At 42.2% G+C, this 22,324-nt stretch overlaps 1 protein-coding gene across 24 annotated transcripts in view; it reads right to left on the reverse strand.

Annotated features, from left to right (window-relative positions):
* Positions 1–22,324, reverse strand: part of LOC146763161 (ubiquitin-associated protein 2-like) — a 229,312-nt gene that overhangs the window by 164,116 nt on the left and 42,872 nt on the right. For 13 of the 24 annotated variants that reach the window (XM_085571445.1, XM_085571447.1, XM_085571444.1 and 10 more), the window contains 2 exons: positions 17,687–17,741; positions 16,393–16,496 (listed from right to left, as the gene is read on the reverse strand). The exons of the other annotated variants lie outside the window; for them this stretch is intronic. In XM_085571445.1, the coding sequence (XP_085427571.1) occupies positions 16,393–16,496; positions 17,687–17,741 (159 nt within the window). The remainder of the gene's footprint in view (positions 1–16,392; positions 16,497–17,686; positions 17,742–22,324) is intronic. 24 annotated transcript variants of the gene reach the window in all.

Raw genomic sequence — 22,324 nt, forward strand, 5'->3', positions numbered from 1 at the left:
GATGCAAAAACCTGATCCATCGAGGTAGTTGTTTCATCGTAGAAGGCAATCAGGCTGGTCAAGCATGACTTCCCTTTAGTGAATCCATGCTGACTGCTCCTGATCACCTCCATATGTGTAGAGATGGCCTCCAGAATGAGGGCTCCATCACCTTTCCAGGGATTGAGGTGAGGCTGACTGGCCGGTAGATCCCTAGGTCCTCCTCCTTGCTCTTTTTGAAGATCAGGGTGACATTTGCTTTCTTCCAGTCCTCAGGCACCTCTCCTGATCTCCACAACCTTTCAAAGATGATTGTGAGTGGCTTTGCTATGGTGTCTGCCAGCTCTCTCAGCACTCCTGGATGCATCCCCTCAGGGCCCATGGATGTCAAGTTTGCCTAAGTGTTTTCTCGCCCAATCCTCCTTGACCAAATGAATGTCTTCCACCACTCCTTTACCTTGCTCTCCTGGGTCAGAGATCCCTGAGGGCTGGTCTTGTCAGTGCAGACCGATACAAAGGCAACGTTCAGTAACTCTGCTTTCTCTGCATCCTCTGTCACTGGGGTCTCTGCTGGATTTAGTAACAGGCCCACATTATCCTTAGTTTTCCTTTTGTTATTGTTGTATTTGAAGGAGCCCTTATTGTTGTCCTTAATATCCTTGGCCATATTTAATTCCAGATAGGCCATGGTTTTCCTCATCTCATTTCTACTTACTCTGACAACCTCTCTATATTCATTTCAAGTGGCTTGACCCTGCTTCCATCTCCTTTGTGTTTCCTGCTTATACTTGAGTAGTGACAGGAGTTCTTTATTCATCCATGCAGGTCTCTTGCCACCTTTGTCTGACTTCTTGCTGATCGTGATGCATCATTCTTGAGCTTGGAAGAAGTGGTTCTTGAATATTGACCAGCATTCTTGGACTCCCCTGCAGGACCCATTCCCATGGGATTTTTCCAAGAAGATCCTTGAGGAGGCGTAAATCATCTCTCCTGAAGTCCATGGTTGAGATCTTATGTGCTGCCCTGCATCCTCCTTGCTCAATACTGAACTCCACAATCTCATGGTCACTGCAGCCAAGGCTGCTCCTAACCTTCACATCTCCAACAAGGCCTTCCCTGTTAGTCAGTATAAGGTCAAACAGCCCACCATTCCTTGTGGGATCCTCCAGTACCTGTGATAGGAAGTTGTCATCAATGTTTTGCAAGATCCTCCTGGACTGTTTGTGCTTCACCGCGTTGCTTCTCCAGCAGATGTCAGGGTAGTTAAAGTCCCCCACAAGAACCAGGGCCTGTGACTTTGAGGCTGCTTCAAGCTGCCTGTAGAAGGCCTCATACACTTCTTCCTCCTGCTCAGGCAGACTGTAGCACACACAACAGTGTCACCCTTACTAGCCTGCCTTTTATCTTAACCTATAAGCTCTCAACTCACCCGTCATCAACCCCAAGACAGAGCTCCATACATTCCAAATGTAGCCTCACATAGAGGGCAACTCTACCACCACACCTTCCTGGTCTGTGTCTCCTAAACAGGAGTCATGTGAGCTATACCAATCACAATCAAAGCCCTGTGATTGCACAAAGATCTGTAGTTCCTCCTTTTTCTTTCCGATACTGCATGTGTTGCTGTACAGGAACTTTATAGAGGTATTTGAGTGTGCCAATATCCCAGTGGGGGTGCAAGGGAATGTCCTAAGTCTTGTCTTGTGGTTACATCTTTCGTTGCTTGTGCTTGCTCAAGGCATCCCCTCTTTAAGTCTCCTTTTGCTACTTGGGTGGTCACTATAGTTCTCCCCTTCCCACACTTTATCTGTCAAGCCTGGCCCTGTCCCATCCATCTCCCTTCCAATCTAGTTTAAAGTTCTCTCAATAAGCCCTGCTAACTCCCGAGCTAAGAGCCTTTTTCCCCTTTGAGACAGGCAGACCCTATCTTTTGCCAGCAGGCTCGGTGTTGTATAAACTGACCCATGATCAAAAACCCCAAAATTCTACTGGTAACACCAGTCTCAAAGCCATGTGTTCATCTGCATGATTTTCCTGTTTCTTGCCCCATCATTCCCTGCAACTGGCAGGACAGAAGAGAACACTACTTGTGCTCCAGATCCCTCAACCAGTCGTCCCAAGGTCCTAACATCCCTCTTGATGATCTGCAGACTTCTTGTTGGGAATTCATCAGTACCCACCTGGAAAACCAGTAGCGGGTAATAGTCAGTGGGCCATACCAGGCTGGAAAGTTTCTTGGTGATGTCCCTTACCCAAGCCCCAGGGGGACAACACATCTTCCTATGTGTTGGGTCTGGTCAGCATATCAGGCCCTCCATTCCTCTCAAAAGGGAGCCACCAATGACTACTACCTTTCTTTTTTTCTTAATTGAAGAGGTCATGATGAGCAGGTAAGCTGCCTTGCCCTAGGTGACCCCTCCATCCCAGAACCACCTTCATCCCCATTCTCCTTTCTCTGGTCCTCATATTCTGGGTCCTTGCACCTATTTGTATAAGGGCACCTCAGAAGGTGGGGTAAGTCAGGAGGGAAGTTTCCTGCCACCCCGAGCAGAACCCTGCTTCCACTCCCCTCCATCACTAATGTCCCCTCCTCCTGCCTGGTGGTGAGAGGGTAAGGGATCCATTGCTTCCCCACCACCTTTGGGAGACTGAATCTACTTAGAATAATACTTGGGACATTTTCCTGATATTCAATTAAAATATTTACCTGTTATTCCTACTTATGACCATGGTTCTGTGAGTTTATTCTTTTTAAATACTGAACATAACCCATCACCCTTTTATTAGTTTACTTAAGCTGCTAAGTTTATTACTATCATTTATTAACATTCTACCTTTCCAACGCAATCCTTCCAGTTTCAGTTATTTCACTGCTCTAAATCTATTTTACTAATGCCTTCTTCCTATTGATGGGATTCCAAGTCTGATCTTGCCACAAGTGCAATTTCCTTTTAGTCCAAAATCCACCTTGGCATTATTGCAACTCCATATATCCTCTTCCCAACCTTTCCCCCATGCCTTGCAAAGCATCGCAATTTAAGAATTCTGTGGTTTGCACTAAAATTAGGCTATGTATTTTCAAGGATCCTTGTCATTGCAATTCAACCTAGATGGTCATCTGTGACTCTTTCCTGTTTCCCTTAGTAACAAGTCTAGTTTAAAAAAAGTTATAAAGCCAATAAAATATATACTACACATTTTTGGTAACTCTTCAGCTATTTCTCTCCAATTCCTCACTTCCTGTCACACTATTTGATTGGGTTTTTTTTAATAATCAGCCATAGATATTAGCTCAAAAATAATTTTATTTTGGTCTATCCCAAACTTATGCAATAATCCTTTCCTTCTGGATTACATTCACATTCTAGAATAACCTGCAAGCTTCCTAAAATGTTCCTTCTGACTTTTGCAGCAGTCCTAAAAAAATCCCCAATTCCTTGTAACTTTCAAGCTACACAATTCCCTTCTTCCCCCACTATAATTTTTTTTTCTTTCATGTTGTTCTTCAGTTTCAAAGTTATTTAAGGCTGCTCATAACCAAGATAATAAGAAATGAAGTTTTTCTGTTAAATTTATGAAACTATTAAAGTAAAAGTAACATTAAATTACCAGAATATAATTTTTATAACTTACTTTGAGAAGTGACCACCTCCAACATAATTTATTTATAAGAACTGTTGTGATTTGAGGTTCAGGATCTCCCATGGATTTGTATATTACAAAAAAGGCTGAGACTGAACACAGCATGCCTGTAAGAAATATCAATCATGCCATTCAAGTTTATTCCCTTTTGAATAAGGACCAGTGGTTTTGTTTCATCCTACTTGTCCCTTCTCTTTACCTTTCAGTTGTACATTATTTCTATAAAAATTAGGATGTAGAAAACCCAATGCTGAATTATTTAAAATACAATCACACTTAAACATTATGAACCATTAAAGATTTACCCTTTACTCTCCCTCTTTTTTTATTTCAGCCAACAACACTAAAATTTACCTCCATAGAACCAACTAGCTTTTCTATAGGATTATACAATGGTGCACCTAGAAACACCTTTCATTCAGGCTACTGCAATTCCTCTGGCACCTGCAACAATTCAGGACAAGAGGTGCTAGAGTGCTTTCATAGAAGGTATGGGGGCAAGTACATTTTGGAAACAAATAGTGTAATTATTTTTAGTTGAAAATGTTAATGTTAATAATTTCCCAGCACTGACTTAAAGAGGAAATAGCTAGTAAATACTCAAAACTTCGCAGAGTTTATATTTGCATGAGATCTTTAGAAAACATTTTAATATGCAAAATTGGTTTTCTTTCCCCAGGTAGTTGCCCAGTAACCTCCGTTTCAATGTAACTGCAGATGTAAGATACTAATTCTCCATGTAGCCAGTATGTGCTACTTTTTTTTTTTTTAAGATTAAAGAATAAATAAGACTGAATAATAAGAAATAAAGACAGGGATTTACATCCTGCCTTTCCTCTCACTGTATATACTTATCTGAAATCCTTTGCAAGCCCACTGAAGGTTATATGTGCTTCCATACATAAACATCGCCCTCATTCACATCTTTAGTAACTCCACAACATAATTATTACCAAGTCTGTTGTTTTGTAACTAACATAACAGCACAGTAAGTTAAGGGGAAAAAAAATGAAAACAAATCCTTGTGATTAATATGCCAAATCAAAAGCTCAAATTTGTACAACCTGCTTCCAGTCCCACATCTTGTCTGCCACTCCTTCACCCAACCTCTATTTCCATCTTCCTTCCCAGCACTTTCTTCTATTTTAAAACTATTACCTCAGCTGCAGCATCCTCTAATAACCCCCAAGATGCTTTCCATCACAAAGTTGAAATTGTTTCTCACTTGGACAAAACTAAATAATTCAATTTTAAAGCCTACTCTTTTTCAAGAAATCTTTTTAGCTCAGGGACTTATTTCTCACATTCCTACAGCTTGTCTAAAGAAGAAACACAAACAAAACACTCTCCCTATAGTTATATATAGAGAGATGTAGAAGCATGAAAGATAAGAGGCTAATGTGTGTGCCTTAAACACCAATAGCGGGATGTCTGTGAAACCAACCAAGGATTGTTGGTAATAACACACTGTGAGAACGAACAGGATGTGGCTGGAAAAGGGGCCATATGGAGGTAGGGCAACACTTTTTTGGGACAAACATCCTTGTTCTAGTTTCTGGAAATAAACACAACACAGTCCAGCACAAGCAGAGGAATGAGATTGAGAAGAGGCCATGGATGGGTGGACGGGGGGGGGGGGGGGGGGGGGAATGGGGGATTCAACATTCAACACCACCAAAGACCCCCGGAAGCCACCTGATCCATTTCCAGAAAGGTCTAGAAGAGACTGTGCATGAGAACTGATTTGCATAGAAACTTATCTCCAGGATGGGGAAAACTTATATATAAAAAGGCACCCCCACAAGGCCCAGGGTGACTGGTGATTTCTTTCTTGCTCCTCCCTCTTTAATTCATCTCTCTCTTCCCTTTCATCCTACCCCTTTATCCAAAACCCACTGCTGTATGCTTATATAGGAGATCAGGGACTAACACACCAATTTCAAGTCAAATGTCTAATTTACAAATAAATCTCTCTAAGCTTTTGCAGACTGTCGTGGTTTGACACGGAAAAATAATTTTCTCGGAAGAAAGAGGTCAATTTGGATATTGACCAATTGAAGGTGGACACGCCTCTGAGAACACAGAGGGGTTAAAAGCAGAATTCCCAGGAGAACTCGCTCTCTTTGGTTCCGGTCAGCATGCAGTGCAGTCTCCCCCCTGCCCGGCCCGTGGCTGGGTGTGGGAGGGGAAGGCCCATGGCCTGACTGAGGTAGGCCGAAGGGTGGAGGGACTGGAACCGGGCTGGCCCCCTGCAGATGGAAGGGTGGAGAAATCTGGGATGTCTTCGTTCCCCCCCCCCCATAGTCGAGAGAGAGAGAGAGAGGCGGGGGGGGAACAAGGTGGCCCAGCTGCCTGTGGGAGCCAGAGAATCCGGGCAGAGAGCCAGCCAGGGAGTCGGGACTTTTAACCCTTCCTTGAGAAATGAAAGCTTTGTGAAAATATTACTCCTCCTCAGTTTGAAAGAGAGGAAGAGAGAAAGCCTGGGCCCTGAGATGTTAGAAGGAGTAATTTTAGGTGGGAGGAGATGAGGAGTGGCTTTTTGGCTGGACTTTTTCCTTGTTGGCCACAAACTGAACCAATTTTTCTCCTCCAAGAGAGACTGTATTTTAGGAGGATGCCAGTGAGCCAAGAGACCTGCTTCAGCTGGGAAAAGACAGAAGTGGAGCAAACAGAGAAAAGTTATGGGGTTTGCGGTGGTGCCCCCTGTCCTCAAAGAAGAAGAAAAGAAGATCCCTGTTCTTGGACCCTCGGCCTAAGAAAGAAAATGGGGGGGGGGGACTGTGATCCCAAAAAGTGAAAAAACTGAACTGTTGTTTTTTTCCCCCTCTTGGCAGGGCATCCTTGAAATGAAAAATCCTAAAAGCAGTCTGTCCATCCATGCATTGGTGGTGAGAGCACTGTGCATAGAAAGGAGAAGGGTCACCATGGCAAACTTTTTCTCTGGGCAGTGCCATGTGTGACATGGAAGCACAGGATGTGGCAGCTTTGTTTCTTGGGGGGTCTGTGGCACAGGAGAGACTCCTGTTCCCTCAATGGACTGAGTATCGATTGTCTGGAGGGTGGAAACCTGATTGGAGTCCAGATTGTGTCTCACTGTGGTTTGTTGGAGTTGGGTGGTGGGAGGAGGAATACTTTGCAAGGTTTTCATTTTGATCTTTGTGTGTGTGGTTTTTTTCCCTTTCTTTTTTTGTTTTATAGTAGTAGCTTAATAAAGTTTTTTTTCTGTTATTAATCTTGGGCCTGCTTTGCTCTGTTCTCGATTGCATTTCACAGCATTCAATTGAGAGATTGCATTTTCATGGGGGCACTGGCATTGTGCCAGTGTCAAACCATGATACAGACCCTCTGATTTGTTATTTCTTTCAACCATGAACATTAACAAATCCTGGGTGATCCCTTTCCCTTAAGGGTGGGATGTCACAAGAGACATTCTTCTGTCAGTTATGGTACCTTTTTCCTTTGCCTGAAAGTAAATTAAGATTAGCAGTAAAAAGGTACTTAACACCCCAAAAGAACATTCATGCTTAACTAGTTTACTTTCAATTTCCACCAACCAAATGATTTTGCAGGAACTTCTCATCACACTGACACTCACTCATTCATACCCCTAAGAATCACTAATCTGACAAGGACAGGGAAAATTCCCAAATGACTTCTCACACCTTCTCCATACCATGTTCCCCAACTTTTCATACATACCGCAAATTGTGTTACTGAAGTTCAGAGCAGTTCTCAGTGACATATGCACAGCCTAACAGCAACAATGCACTTGGCATCCAAACTGAAGTTCCACATGTCACTTTGGATTCCCATTAATCAATTTTCTCAGTAGTACACTCTTCATGTAGACACATTTGTACTCTTACTGGGATCTGTTTACCAACACCAAGATACTCTTATTCCTAGGCATAATTCTTCCATTACTGAAAACTGAGGAGATGCCTACAAGAAGGAACAGAGTTTGCCATAGGGAACACACATGAAGGCTACCTTGAGTTAACAGAGAGTCACAAAACATTTGAGCTCACTTAGGAAAGTGAAACAAGTCAGTCATGTATAAGCCTTACAGTTGCATTCATTAATAACTAATCAGTGAATTTTCTACCTCTGGTCCAGTCTCCTCATGCCTTCCTTCTCTATCTTCTTTCTTTAGCTAACCTTATTGCTTCTGCAATACTTGTGACAACATACTTTGTCCTCTGCTACCATATAGCAAACATTATCAGTATTCCTAGGTGGAATTTACAAGTCATTAGGCATTCTTCTAACTTATATGTTAAACTTATTTGAAAAATTAACATCAATGAAAGTAAAAGATGTGTTTCTGTTTGCACTGTAGCACCAAGTAATTTCAAAAGTAATTCCTAGGAAAGATGCCATAATTTGGCTAGTGCTCCCTTTCAGCAGCCATTAATATACTCAAGGCCACTCTCCCACACTGGACTAGAAGGGACTCAGAGTGACAAAACAGCTGCATCATAGGCCCTCCTAAATTCTGGGCCTGTTATTGTCTTCTCTGGTTAAGTGGAAACTGGCTTATATGAAGTTTAGAAAACTGCATCTCAAAAGGCTCACGGCTCACAGCAGAGCCCAACAGAGCATGCTCTGGCCTCCAGTCTTCTCCTTCCACACTTGACACAGGTTGATGAAAAATGATCTGAGTAAGCTTCAGCAGTAAAGCGATCAGAAGTTACCCTTTACTGGGGTTAAAAATTCTCATATTACTCAATGGTTCCCAAGTGTGGACAATAACATACATAAATTTCTCCATCCTTATGCAGGGTTTCCTGTGTCTTTATCTCCTGTAACAGAATACAGGAAGCAGAAAGGTATCCTGTTTTACCAATCACAGACAAGCAGGTTGTGGATGTTCTCAGAGAGAAACAGTTTCCCAGGCATCGTCCTGAGGAAATTGTGAGAAGCTCAGAGAAAATAATGAAAACAATTCTTATCTAGGTCTCTGCAGCTGGTGCTTGTGAACATATGGAACGTGTTCTATGTGATGTTTATGGAAAAATGGTGTTGTTCCTAATTAACCAATGGGGTGACAGGTGTTATTAAGAACCAATCAGGTTCCAGGTGAACGATGTTGCTTATAAAAATGTGAAGTTTTGTAATAAAGTAAACTTTTATGCCTTCTGAAAATGCATAGAGTTGTGTCGCCTTCATTTCAGTTCCTGACTCAACGGTGACAGCAGGTCACATTCTTCATTTCTGAATTGCTACAAGATCACTGCTAAGCAGTTCCTTTCCAAACTAGGCCCATCTCTTGTCTTTAGCCAGGAGTGTGTACTTCACATTTGAAACTTCATACAGAAACACACAGCTGCTTCTATCTTCAGACAGGATGATTACTCTTTTGGCTTTCATTCAGTTGCCTACTCATGCTTTAATTAATAATTCTCTTCAAAGGTAGCAGATCTTAGAATTCTCCTCCATCCTAGAGACTGACATTCTTATATTACACAGGTGGGGCTGCCAAAGCTATCCCAGTGTCACTGAGTGAATTCATATTTGTAAATGTTTTTTCTTTTTCTACTTAAATATTCATACCCTGCTGTTCAATGTCCATGGACAAATCACTTTTAGTAGGACTTATGTGAGATATGAGTTGTTTAGTTTAATAAGTAAGTTTTAAATAAGAACAAGTCATTTAAGAGTTATAATATTGTGTGATTTTGTATGCCATTTGTTTAGTCTTACTTGCTTACCATGAGCAGCTGTATTTGCTGAAGCCCTAGGCTGCAAGCTGTATTTTCACCATAGATATGCTTTTGGCTAGAAGAGAGTTCACTTTCTTAGTAATTTTCCTAGTAGCTGTGCAGTACTGTGTTTTGAAGGTATAGAAGCCCAAAGATTTTTTTGTTCTGGGTGCCTATTCAGAGACAACCAGCTCCAGCTGACCTGCTGCTATACCACTCTATTAAACTACTTATTTTTATTAAATCCAGCACCTGAGACTGCTGTGGAAAACCTAGGGTTGAGCTTGAAAAAGAAGGAAGTGCACCCAAGAATAGGTGTGTATTAAAATTCCATTAGTGAATTTATTGGAAACAGAGAGGGTTGTGTGGCCTGATCAATGTAAACTGCACAAGGAGACAGGGCTAGTACTTGGCTTGATCAGAGTAAAGTGCACAAGGATACATAAGTGATGGGAAATATACCTGACACAGAAAAGGGGGTGCCCTTGACAAAGGTACTACAAAACCTGAAAAGAATTTTGATACAGGAAATTATCAAAAATAAGTACACAGATATTTTATATTGAGAAGACCAGTCACTAGAGATGGAACCCTGGCAGAACAGTGGCCACTGCAAGGGACCTTTGATCAGCACAGACTAACCTTTCTGCAACATAGACTAAGGGATAGGTTCCCAGGATGCAGGATGATCACGCTCCAGCACGGTGTGGGTAGAGGGAGGCAGAGATCTCTGAAGCTTGCTCTTGGGGAAAGAGGTTTATTGGGGGTGTAGGAAGGCCCGAGCTTCGTGCTCTCAGGCGTAGCACGTGGCCGGGCTTAAGAGGACGGGGGAGGGGAGAGACAAAAGGAGGGTTTAGGAGAGGGGAAGCCCCAGGAGGGGAGGGAGAGGTTCTAAGAGGGGAGGAAGTTCCAAGAGGGGGAAGAGGTCCAAGAGGGGGAAGGAGTTCCAAGAGGCTGCATGGCTTCTCGGAGCCCCCTTATCAGGGGCTCCTAGGTGGGCTGGGATAAGGCATTGGCCAATGGGGTTACAGACACTAATGTTTTAGGGGCAGATACAGAGGTATGGGATGAGCCATACAATCTTTTGAGGGGTGGGATGGAACAGTCCATATCACTCCAGGATTCATCCAAGGGCAGAAGTGACATCCGGCTAGCTGAGAGAACAATCATATCTATCTATCATCTGCAACACCAGGACAAATGGATTACTGGTACATTTGGGATGGTTGGATGTGAGAGAAAAAACACCCAAGCCAGTTGGGAGATGAAAGAGGCATCACCAAAGGTAATGCTTGCAGTAGCTGAGCCTATTGGCCCAGACAAGCCTCAGATAATTGCTCTGCTGGCTGTCAGACTCTATCCTATGCTTTCTAGTGTCTTGCCTAATCCTGCTGCCATGCAACAGAGGGCTGTGGTTGGAGCACAACCTGTATTGCAAATATTTACTAAACCACTTTGGAATCCTGGTGACTTGGTTCTATGTGGGAAGTAAAATGCCAAGACTAAGGAAGGATGCTGAGAAATGTACTAAACTATTTTCCAATATATGCACTGGATACAATCCAAGCTAGGGAGATACTGAGGTGTTGCTGAGAAAATTATTCCAACCTGATAAAAGATAACATAAATAATAAGGATGTTGAATAGGCTCAACAGGCAAGAGGTGACAGAAACACCTGGGCAGGAAATAATCCAAAGTGGGACTATAACAACTACTCATTTTTTCATCTACCAATTCCCTAGGGCTGCGCTCAGTCCATTCTCCACCCATCATGTATTTGTGCTTGGGATTTCCCTGACCCAAGTGCAGGACCTTGCACTTGGACTTGTTGAACTACATGAAGTTTGCACTGGCCCACCTGTCAAGGTCACTCTGAATGCCATCCCTTCCTTCCAGCGTGTCGACTGCACCACACAATTTGGTCTCTTCAGGAAACTTGCTGAGGGTGCACTCAATCCCCCCATCCATGTCACCAACAAAGATGTTAAACAGCACTGGTCCCAATACCAATCCCTGAGGAACACCACTTGTCACTAGTCTCCACTTGAACATTGAGCCCTTAACTGCAACTCTTTGAGTGTGACCGTCCAGCCAACTCCTTATGCACCACGTGGTGCACCCATCAAATCCATGTCTCTCTAGTTTAGAGACAAGGATGTTGTGTGGGACAGTGTCAAATGCTTTGCACGAGTCAAGGAAGATAATGTTAATCACTCTTCTCTCATCCACCACATCTGTAAACCCTGTCATATAAAGCCACCAAATTTGTCAGGACACGATTCACCCTTAGTAAAGGTATGTTGGCTGTCACCATTCACCTCCTGATGTTCCTTATGCCTTAGCATAGTTTCTGGGAGGATCTGGTCCATGATCTTGCCATGCACTGAGGTGAGACTGACCAGCCTGTAGGCTCCTGGCTTTTCCTTATTTCCCTTTTTTAAAAATGGGGGTTATATTTCCCCTTTTCCAGTGCACATGAACTTGTGCACCTCTAGGTTCCTTAAATGGTCTCAAACCTGATATTCTCCTCAAGCAGGCAGTTCCTCATTTTCCCATTCCCTGCCTTTGCCTTCTGCAACTAGTGTGGTGTGGGTGGAACACCTGCTGGTGAAGACTAAGTCAAAAAAGTTTGTTGAGTACCTCAGCTTTCTCCATGACCTGGATAACCAGGTCTTCCCTGTCCTTCAGGAGAGAGTCCACATTTTTCCTAGTCTTCCTTTTATCACAAATTTAGCCACAGAAGCTTTTCTTGTTGCCCTTGGCATCCCTGGACAGGCTTAGTTCTGTTGGAGCTTTAGCTTTCCTAACCTGATTCCTGGCTGCTCAGACAATCTATATTCCTTCCAGGCTATATTTCCCTGCTTCCACCCTCTGTAGGCTTCCCTTTTGTGTTCAAGTTTGTCCAGAAGCTCCTTGTTCATTCATGCAGGCCTCCTAGCATTTTTGTTTGAGTCCCTCTTCATAAGAATGCATTGCTCCTGAGCTTAAAGGAGATGATCTTCGAAAATCAACCAGTTCTCTTGGACTTCCTTTACAGGGTTTTATCCCATGAGACTCTACCAAGCAGATCCCTGAAGAGACCAAAGTCTGCTCTCCTGAAGTCCAGGGCAGTGATCTTGTTGTGTATCCTCCTTGCTGCTGCTCTAAGGTTCTTGAACTCCATCATTTCATGGTCACTGCAGCCCAGGCTGCCCTTGAGCTTAACATTCCCCACCAGCCCCTTCTTGTTGGTCCAACATAGCATCTCTCCTTGTTGGCTTCTCTATCATTTGGAGAAAGAAGTTATTACCACCATATTCCTGTAAACTCTTGGATTGTTTATACCCTGCTGTGGTGTTATCCTTCCAGCAGATACTGGGGTGGTAGAAGTCACTCCCTCTCATGAGGACTAGGGCTTGGGAACTTGAAGCCACTTCTACCTGTCTGTAGAGGGCCTTGTCAGTTTGGTCTTTCTGGTTGGGTGGCCTGTAGCAGACCCCCACTATAATGTCACCTGTCCCTCCTCTCCCTTTAATCTTGACCCATAAACTCTTCATCCATTCCCAGGTAGAGACCCATTCACTCCAGCTGGTCATTGACATTTTCATTTTGTCACAAGTTCTAAAGTACTAGAACTAAAATGTTATATATATGTAAAAGGGGTTTGAGGAAAAAAGGAAGTATGTCCAATTGTGTCAGTCCACATCACCTGAAATACAGGTACCTTATATACAACCTGGAGATGGAAGTGTTAACTAAGGCATTTTCACAAAAATCCAAATTAGAACCCAAATGGGAGAGTGCATATACTGTCTTAATGTGTTCTAATTTTACTTTTAAAGTTTTATGAAAATAAAATTGGATATACCATGGTCCTGGCTTGTAAGATAAGCATGTATTCTATTTGCTATCTGTTGGAGGTGGGGCAGATATCTTCTGTTAAATTGGGCAGTTTTCTTATCTCTTCCAAGAACAACGTCTCCCTCTGGGGAGATATGTTAATGGGCCATTGAATGACTCACTGCATGACTGATAAAGTTACATCATCCCATTGTGAGAGGCTCCACCTAGAGGGGAGGAGCCAAGCATTCCTACCTGCATAAAATCAGCATTTTTTGGGACATCAGGGCAGCCTCTTCGCTGGATTCCCAGAGGAGCAGCTTCTTCCCCGCTGGAACCCCAGAGGAAGACCAGGCCCATCTACTCTATCACCAGACCTTCAGAGAAAACTACACCCTTCTACAGGATCACCACTTCAGCAGCATTTCATCTGCCACTCCAGGAGGAACAGCCACCATTTAACTGGACTATTACCAACCCCCTGACTCCTCAGGGTGTCAGGTTTCTGACTCTATCAATAGTTTTGTTTGTACTAATTACATTTTTTATTTAGTTTTTTTCCTAGTAAAGAACTGTTATTCCCATTCCCATATCTTTGCCTGACAGCCTTTTAATTTTGAAATTGTGGTAATTCGGAGGGAGAGGGTTTACCTTTTCCATTTCACGGGAGGCTCTTGCCTTCCTTCACAGACTCCTGTCTTTTCAAACCAAGACAACCATTCTCATGACAAATGAGCAATGAATAACCAACCAGCTAACAAATATCTGCATTGGAAAGAATCTATATACCAAAGACATGAAGTGGAGCATCTCACTACTCTTGGTGCTCTTAATCCAGAGGACCACTACTGCATGGCTAAGTATAGTCAATGGAAGACCCACTGTGGTATAAAGTTAACAAGACTAAAGGGGAGGTATGTGACATAGACTTTTATGGGATGGGTGACCAAACCTTGGAAAACCCAATGAAAGAACTCTCTTTTTGCAAATCGGATACAGTTCAAAATCTAACTTTGATTAGAGGTAATCAGCAAGAGGAAAGTTAATTGTTCCTATGCTACAAACTGTTGTTTAACAGTCAATTCCAGTTGTTGTGTATGGTTGGACATGGAATTTCAAGTAAATAGAATATATGTTAATGTGACATGCAAAAAAATTCACTTTGACTTAGGTATGCTCTTGACTAGAATATACGTAATTTTCTTCTCAGTACCTGGTACAGTGCTATGTTTTGGATTCAGTATGAGAATAATGTTGATAATACACTGATATTTTAGTTGTTGCTACATAGTGTTTACTCTAAATCAAAGACTTTTCAGTTTTTCATGCTCTGTCAACTGAGCTAGTGCACAAGAAGTAAAAATGCGGGTGTTGAATGGTGGATGCTGCTGCCTATTATCTGTTCCAAACAAACCTCTCCTGTAGAAAAACAAGTTGGGTTAACATTCAGGCAACGCAGTCAGACCCCCACACAACACTCACCACAGCTGGCTCAGCGAGAGAGGCAAGAAAGGCTCTTTTTACAAGGTTTTATTCCAGCAAAGTAATCACATGAGGCTGAAGGGGATCCGGCAAGAAAGAGAACAACCATGTGGTGCAGGCAACTTAAGAAGAGGAAGGGGTGGGGGGCGGAGCTAAGGGAAGAGCAAAGGGGAGTAGTCTCCAGGGGAGGGGAGGCAGCCACCAGTGGTATCAAGCCAGTGAGAGGACAGGGAAAGGGGAAACCAGCAGAAGTTTCGAAACAGAAGTCCATGTGGGAGTCTGTCTTTTCCCCCCAGGAGGACTAACTCTATGGTAGGTAGTTACTGCCATTGCCAAGGCAGATAACTTGGGAATTGACTGAGAGGAGAGAGTTCATGGGATGCTACAAAGAAGTACAAACCAGAAGATGAAAAGGCTACAGTCATCAGCAGAAGTTGCAACTTGACAAGATAAGAACAGTTAGTGGCCTGTCTGTGTGGACACAGAAAAAATAGAATAAAGGGTTATAAGATCCCAGACCAAAAATCACCATTGGACCAAGAGGTGTGTGCAAGGTATGTGAAGAATGGGTGAAGAACATGTGCATAGACTATGAGGGCATAAAAGTCTAAGGTTTTCTTTGTTTGGGGTCCCTCTCCAGAAGCACCCAGGTCGAGTTGACCTGCTGCTGTACCACTCTTAAATTATTTTCATAAAATCAGATACCTGAGACTCTGCTGTGGGAAACCTAGGGTCAAATCTGAAGAATGAAGAAGCATGCCTGAGAGTGCATGTGTGTTAGCAAGGAGTCGGAAGGGGCACCCATTGGTTCACTGGAGCTGCCTACTACAAAGGGACTCTGGGAAGCATTTAAAAGTCTCAGATGGTATGTGCGTGACTCCTTGAATGGTGTGAGAATGCTCAGGCATTGGCTTCTTTAACACAGTTCTTCACATACAAGACTGTGAGAGACGGTCCAAAGATTTTTTCATTTTCCTCACAACTGTCACAAGGACCCTGAAAACCCCTGACAGGAGTTCTGGCCCAGCCGAGGTGGATGCCGATGCTTGCCAAGTGACTGTTAGCAGGTGCATTTGCTGTGCTTCTACAGAACATTGCATTTGAACAGGTTGTGACAAGTGGTAGCTTGTACCTGTATGCCCATCAATCTTGCCCACCTTCTGGCCAGATGCCACTCGCTTTGGCTAAAGACTATATAAACTTTTGGGAAGACTTTGGTGCACCCCCACAGATGACAGCGAATCTATGTGGCTGGGCCATCGAGGATCTCGTCTCAGAAGGTGGTAGCTATATTCCCCTTTCCCTCCTTTCTCTCTATTCTTTATTTCCCTTTTCTGTCCCCTCTATCGCATTTTCTGTTGGTACCTAAATAAAGGTGCATTTCTTGTGATTAAACTGATGGTCCCCTGCTGTTTGCCTTTTAGCACTTTTGGGATCGGTTAATGAACCATCACGACACCCCGCACGAGCGGATCGGATCGTGACAAAGACTCTTCCAATAACTCTTCAAATCCCTTTGTCTCTCAAGGGTTTGTTAGCATTAAACCAAAAAAGTTGCAAATTGCCTTCCTTTCATTCTAACAAGAGAGTCAGGCTACAGCATGTGCTCTGCACATTAGTAGCAATTAAGCTATAAAAAATAATATCTGTGTCATGTGAAATGTATTCACATTTCAGAAGTTAACTGAACACTAACAGAATGGTTATTTCAACTGCAATTTGCTACAGGTCTTAATTTCAATCCTTCTACTTCTTGAAGCATCTTACCAGTTCCATCATCTGCATAATTCTGACCAGTCTCCCAAATCTCTGATTTTGTCCCAAAGCCATCAGTGGCAGAAGACTCCATATAGTCTGCAGGGTTAAATGTCCTAGAGTTTTAAAAGTTTAAAAATTGAAGAGAACATATGGGTCATTCAATGAACATAGATGTCATCATTTTTATCTGAAGTTGCATTAGGTTTTATGTCTCGATTTCCACATAATCTATCTTGATAGTTAGTTTCAAAAAAATTTCCTCTACGAGCAGACACAGATAAAAGAGGGAGAAGGGGAGAAAAAAAAAGTGAAGAGACAAAAAAATTTGCTGTAGAGAAACTGAACCAAACCAACAATTCCTGAAATAGCAGTTAACAGCATACCTACTTCTCCAGTCTTATAAAGCATTAGTTTATATGCACAATGATATGCATCTCTCAGGTGATAGTTTCTCAGAAGGTGGCTTACTGATGAGAAACCAGTATCATGTCCTTTCAGAGCACCAGACCTGTGCAGGACAGGAGTCAGAACATCAGTAAGACTATTTCAGAATGCACTCCTGACACCAATGCCAAAACACACAGATGAAGCTAAAAGGTGAAAAAGGATCAATAAAGAAAAACCTCTTTTCAGTTTATCATCTACAAGTATGAACAAGAAGAATTATCAGAAAAGTAGAATTAATCTTCTGTTCATCATGACATCAATGATGTTACGTGAAATGTCATTAAAGGCAAACACTGTGTGAAAATAGTGGAGGCTACACTTAATGAAGCAAGTTATTCCACCAAAACTGAGAACAAACTTTAGAGCTGCTGAGTAATTTCTTTTGATTTTATTTTAGGGTTAATGTATGTCCAAACAGCTAAAGCATGAAACCTCAAAAACAGGAGAAAGTTTAGAACCACTAGTCTTTCTGGTTTTATATAGAACTTGAAAGTTCTACATTACACTGAAACAATTTTTTTTTTTTTAAATTGACCTAGAACTATATGCACCACACAAAACTTTCAGTCTCCAAGACACTACTGATGGCTGCTACTGATAGGTACAAATGGGTTCCCCAAGTTTGAGATATTAACATTGAGTGAAATCACATTAGGTTTGTATAGGTGTGTCTAGGTAGAAATACTGGTTTAAGACAAAAATAATCCATTAATAATCTAAGACATTTTGATTTTTTTGTATCTATACAGTTTTATCAAACATACAGCAATATTAAGACACGCAGTGGCAACACTGTCATTTAATATTGCCAGTGAATTTGATCCTTGCCAAAATCTGTGCTCTGTGTGTTTCTTACCCCATGCCTTGGGCTGAAAACCTCCCTGCTCCTCTCCCTCTGCCACGTCCAAACCCTAGGAGAGAAAGCACCATTTAATAGCAACAGCAGAGGAGCCACCAATTTCTAGTCTGTCACATTAGAAAATATAATGGTTGAAGAAAAAAAAGTACTGTGGTTAAATATAATTTACTTGCCAAATTTCCCTAACACATGCAAGTAAGCCACAGTTCATATAACACTTTGTATTTCAGTAGGACTTGCAATTCTTTGCTATCTTTTCTGTATCTAGTGAAGTAGCTCCAAATGCCAAGAAAAAGACTTTATCTAACGAATCATCCCATGAGACTGCTTGTCGCCCTGATTCTTAAGATTTTCTAAAGCCTTCTGAGTTTACATTCTGTTAGAGAACTTTCTCACACAACTTTCTGTAAACAAACTATTGTTTTGCATTCCTTCCTAGAGGTGGAAAAACTTGATGTACTAGTAGTTTGTCCAATGTCATTGGAGAGGTGGCACCTTCACCCTCCAATCCACTGTCACCTTTGAAAAAGTATAAATGCTGGAGTCAGAAAATAAACTCTCTCTTTTTCACCTTTGCAATAGCAGCGGCTCGCGTCGTGCTTTCACGTGTCCTATAGTGACAACTGCTATTGCCAAATCATTTAGACATTGTTCAAAATTTCATTTAATTTTTCCCTCTTGCATAAATGCTTTAAAATTCCAGCCTCCCTGCATACCTTGATCTCTCAAGAAATTCCATCACTTCTTATCTGTGAGAAGAAAGTTTAAATATTCCATTTGCTTCCTTCTCTGACTCAGCGCATCCCTACCCTCCTGTGCTTTCACCAACCTGTTCCAACACATTCCTTGTTTTCCCTTTAAGCATAACTACTGACATTATAATTATCCAATTCAAATTACTCAAACTTCTTTGTTATTACCCACAAGAATATTAATTTCTATTTTAACAACATCAAATATTTGTTGCCTCCAATTTTGGTTACCAACCTCAGTTTACAAGCTTTATTTTTGCATGTTGCATAGTGCCAAGAAAGCATGAAAATTTTGGTATTACTTAACCATTCATAAAGCACATGTCTATGAAAACTGTTAGAAACTATTTCTTACATGTGGCATATTTCTACATAGTTTTGGTGGAATTTGTTTATTTTTTATAACGTCAGTATCTGAGGCTTTTTCAGTTTGTTGGGTTTTTTGAGGGAGACCATGTATATTATTTGGTATTACAAGAGTTGCTGCTGAGAACAAAGTGATGTTTATTTTAATGACAAAATTATGTGGTTATAAAAAGTCACTGAACAACTACAAGCTTACCAGAACACAAAGGTTATAATCCTAAGTCACTGATATACTGGTTGTCCAAACATCAGAATTACCTATGAAAGACTTCAAATTTGGATCAAAATTACCCCTTATTTTGAGGGGACCATCTAAACTGAATAAACAGTATCTCCAAGACATGGCAAATTCTGTTTAGAAAGTTCCTATTTTAATGACTTTCCTTTTCCTCCCCTCACCACTTGTTCTCCTCCTTGCCCTAGTTCACTATCCATGTTTTAAAAGACATTTCTGGACTGCTAAAATACTGTGGTGGTTTGACCTTGGCTGGAGGTCACGTGCCCACCAAAGCTGCTCTTATCACTCCCCTCCACAAATTGCCAGGGGAGAGATCACTCACCAGTTACCATCACAGACTAAACAAACCTGACTTGGAGAAATTTATTGAAGTTATTATCAAAATCAGAGTAAGATAATGAGAAGTAAAACAAATCTTAAAAACATCTTCTCCCCACTCCCCCCTCCTTCCCAGGCTTAACTTTATTCCTGATTTTCTACACCCTCTCCCCCAACAGTGCAGCGAGATGAGGAATGGAGGTTACAGACAGTTCACCACATGTTTCTGTCGCTACTTCCTCTTCAGGTAAAGGAGTCCTTCCCCTGTTCCTGCATAAGATCCTTCCCACGGGAGACAGTCCTTCATGAACTTCTCCAGTGTGAGTCCTTCCCACAAGCTGCAGTTCTTCATTAACTGCTCCAGCATGGATCCCTTTCATAGGGTCAGTCCTTCAGGAACAGGCTGCTCCAGCATGGGTCCCCCACGGGGTCACAAGTCCTGCCAGCAAACCTGCTCCAGTGTTGGGTCTTCCACAGGCTGCAGACGGGTCTGTGCTCTCCTGTGGACCTTCATGGGCTGTAGGTAGACATCCTGCAGGTCTTCACCATGAGCTGCAGGGGAATCTCAGCTCTGGCACCTGCAGCACCTCCTGCACCTCCTTCACTGACCTTGGAGTCTCCAGCACTGTTTCTCACATATTGTCACTCCTCTCTTCCTTGGATGCAATTACTTCTCTGCAATATTTTTTTCCCCATCTTTAAATATGTCATCACAGACATTACTACTGTCGATGATTGGCTCGGACTTGGCCAGTGGTGGATCTGTCTTGGAGCCAGCTGGCATTGGCTCTGTCAGACATAAGAGAAGCTTCCAGCAGCTTCTCGTAGAAGCCATCCCTGTAGTCCCCCCCTCCCCTTGCTACCAAAACCTTGCCATGCAAACCCAAGGACTTCTTAGAAATATCAAATTAGCAGGATAGCTTTATCTACATTTTGATGAAAGGGTTTACCCTTATTTGCCGGAGCTCACCCTAGGTCGCAGGTGGCTCCGTGTGGTGGAAAAATCTCTCCTCCAACACGTGCTTTCAAAAAAAAGCTCAGAAGTCTCTTGTTGTTCGGTCTCATGGTTGTTTATTGAGAGTTATCTAAAAGATTGTCTTCTCGGGCTGCTGTGGTTTGCTCAGCAGCTCAGGCAGAGGCACACACACACCCCCGACATCCTTTCTGACTCCCGTCTTCTTCTTCTCTCCCCCCGCCCAGGACTGCTGCTATATTTTATATGGTATGTTATGTGTTAAATGCTTACAGTTTTTCCCCAATGCCTATTACCTATATTAAATGGTGCTTCTCTACTCTAAACCAATCTGTGAGTGCCAACATACCAAGAATATGGAGGTAAGGAAGAAGAAAGAGGGATGACAGGACAGGCTCAAATCCCTCCATCTTAAAACTTCTGACCCCCATGTACAAAACCAAAACCCCCCTGTACAGGACTTAAAACCCCTCTGTACAGCACTCAAAAATTCTTCCCTTTACTTTGTGACTACTTCTACTATGATATCTAAACTTTTGTGACTTCTTGTTCTTCCTGCAAGGTTGGTAAATCATTCCATGGCTCAAATCCAAAATCACAGCTGTTTCCAGCTGCCTGCCAGGGTCTCAAATGCTTCTGACCAGGGCCTGGAACCTCCAAAAATGTCTGAGGGACATTTTGAGTTCCGACACTTATTCTATACAGGATGACAACCATGTAAACCTGCAGAGGAAGGATTTCCATCTAGCAAGGCAGAACAACAAGAACACAGAAGAATCAAGTCTGACACTAGGCCATTTTCCCCTCTTTACACTCTTTTTACAATCACCTGGAGAGAAGAGACAGAGATTAGGAAAGGGGTAACAACTGCAACCTGGCAGTTGCCATTTCTCTTCACTGAGCCCACACATGGAGCTGTGCTCTTTGCTCTGTCATAAACGGTGTCCCAGACCCTGCTGTACCCATCTGATAACTCAGCCTTCTAAACCTCCTTGCTCAGCCTACCTCTTCTACTGCTCTTCTCTCCTTCACCCACCTAAAATCCACAATCTGGGAAGCTGATCCATGGCATTACAGGGTTGCAGCTTTAGAAGTGAGTGCACTTTGGATTATCTTTCTGCCTAGTAAATATTAGTTTTGTTGGTTTTCTTAACAGTAGAACCAGCTAGAAAAGTTTACTTGGGGACACTACTTCCTACAGCTATCAATGCAGTATTAAACACCATTTACTAATGATGCACAGAAGAGAGATCAAAAATTTTTTTTACAAACTCAACTACAAGACTGACTGGGAGCTACAAATCACAGTAATAGTCAAGCAGAAATATTTTTGAGTGAGGCAGACATTAGGTACAAAGACAGTAGCTGGAATAGCTAGCATGAAAGTAGAAATATATTTTAGAAGAAGTCTCCCCAGCCTCCCAAGTGCAAAAGTCTGAAAAAATAACTTTAGCATATTCCACATAAGATGAAATTTTAGCAAACAAGGCATATGTACGATATCATACCAGAATGGGCACAATAAACTACTGGCTGAAAACAGAAATAAGAACTTCTAACAATTTTAGAAATTGCTAGAAAAACATCATGTTGTTCCTGAAGCTCCATGCACAGTCTTAGACTACTAGTCAGCAAGGCATTTTCAAAGTGATCTGGTATAAAAAGTTAATCCTGAACTTGAATTTCAAGTAGATTCCCTTAACTTCATAAAGCTGTGTCTATGCCTTCTGTCAAAACAGAAATTAAGTTTAATCAACAAATGCAATAAAAAGTATTCTAGTGAAGACAAAAGAGCAGTACCAAACCAGCAGGGTTAGCATTAAATTCAAATCTGTAAGACACTTATGAAGAACTGATTCAAAATATGGGACAGTAAGTACCCACCACTGAAAGACCACCCTGACACAGAATCTCATACATCATGGTCATTAATGCAAGATGCTGGTGGGAAGGGCTGATATTCTCTGACACAATTGAATCACTGCTAT

Source organism: Lonchura striata, chromosome W (genome assembly GCF_050655825.1).
Source record: "Lonchura striata isolate lonStrDom1 chromosome W, ASM5065582v1, whole genome shotgun sequence".
Lineage (NCBI taxonomy): Eukaryota > Metazoa > Chordata > Aves > Passeriformes > Estrildidae > Lonchura > Lonchura striata.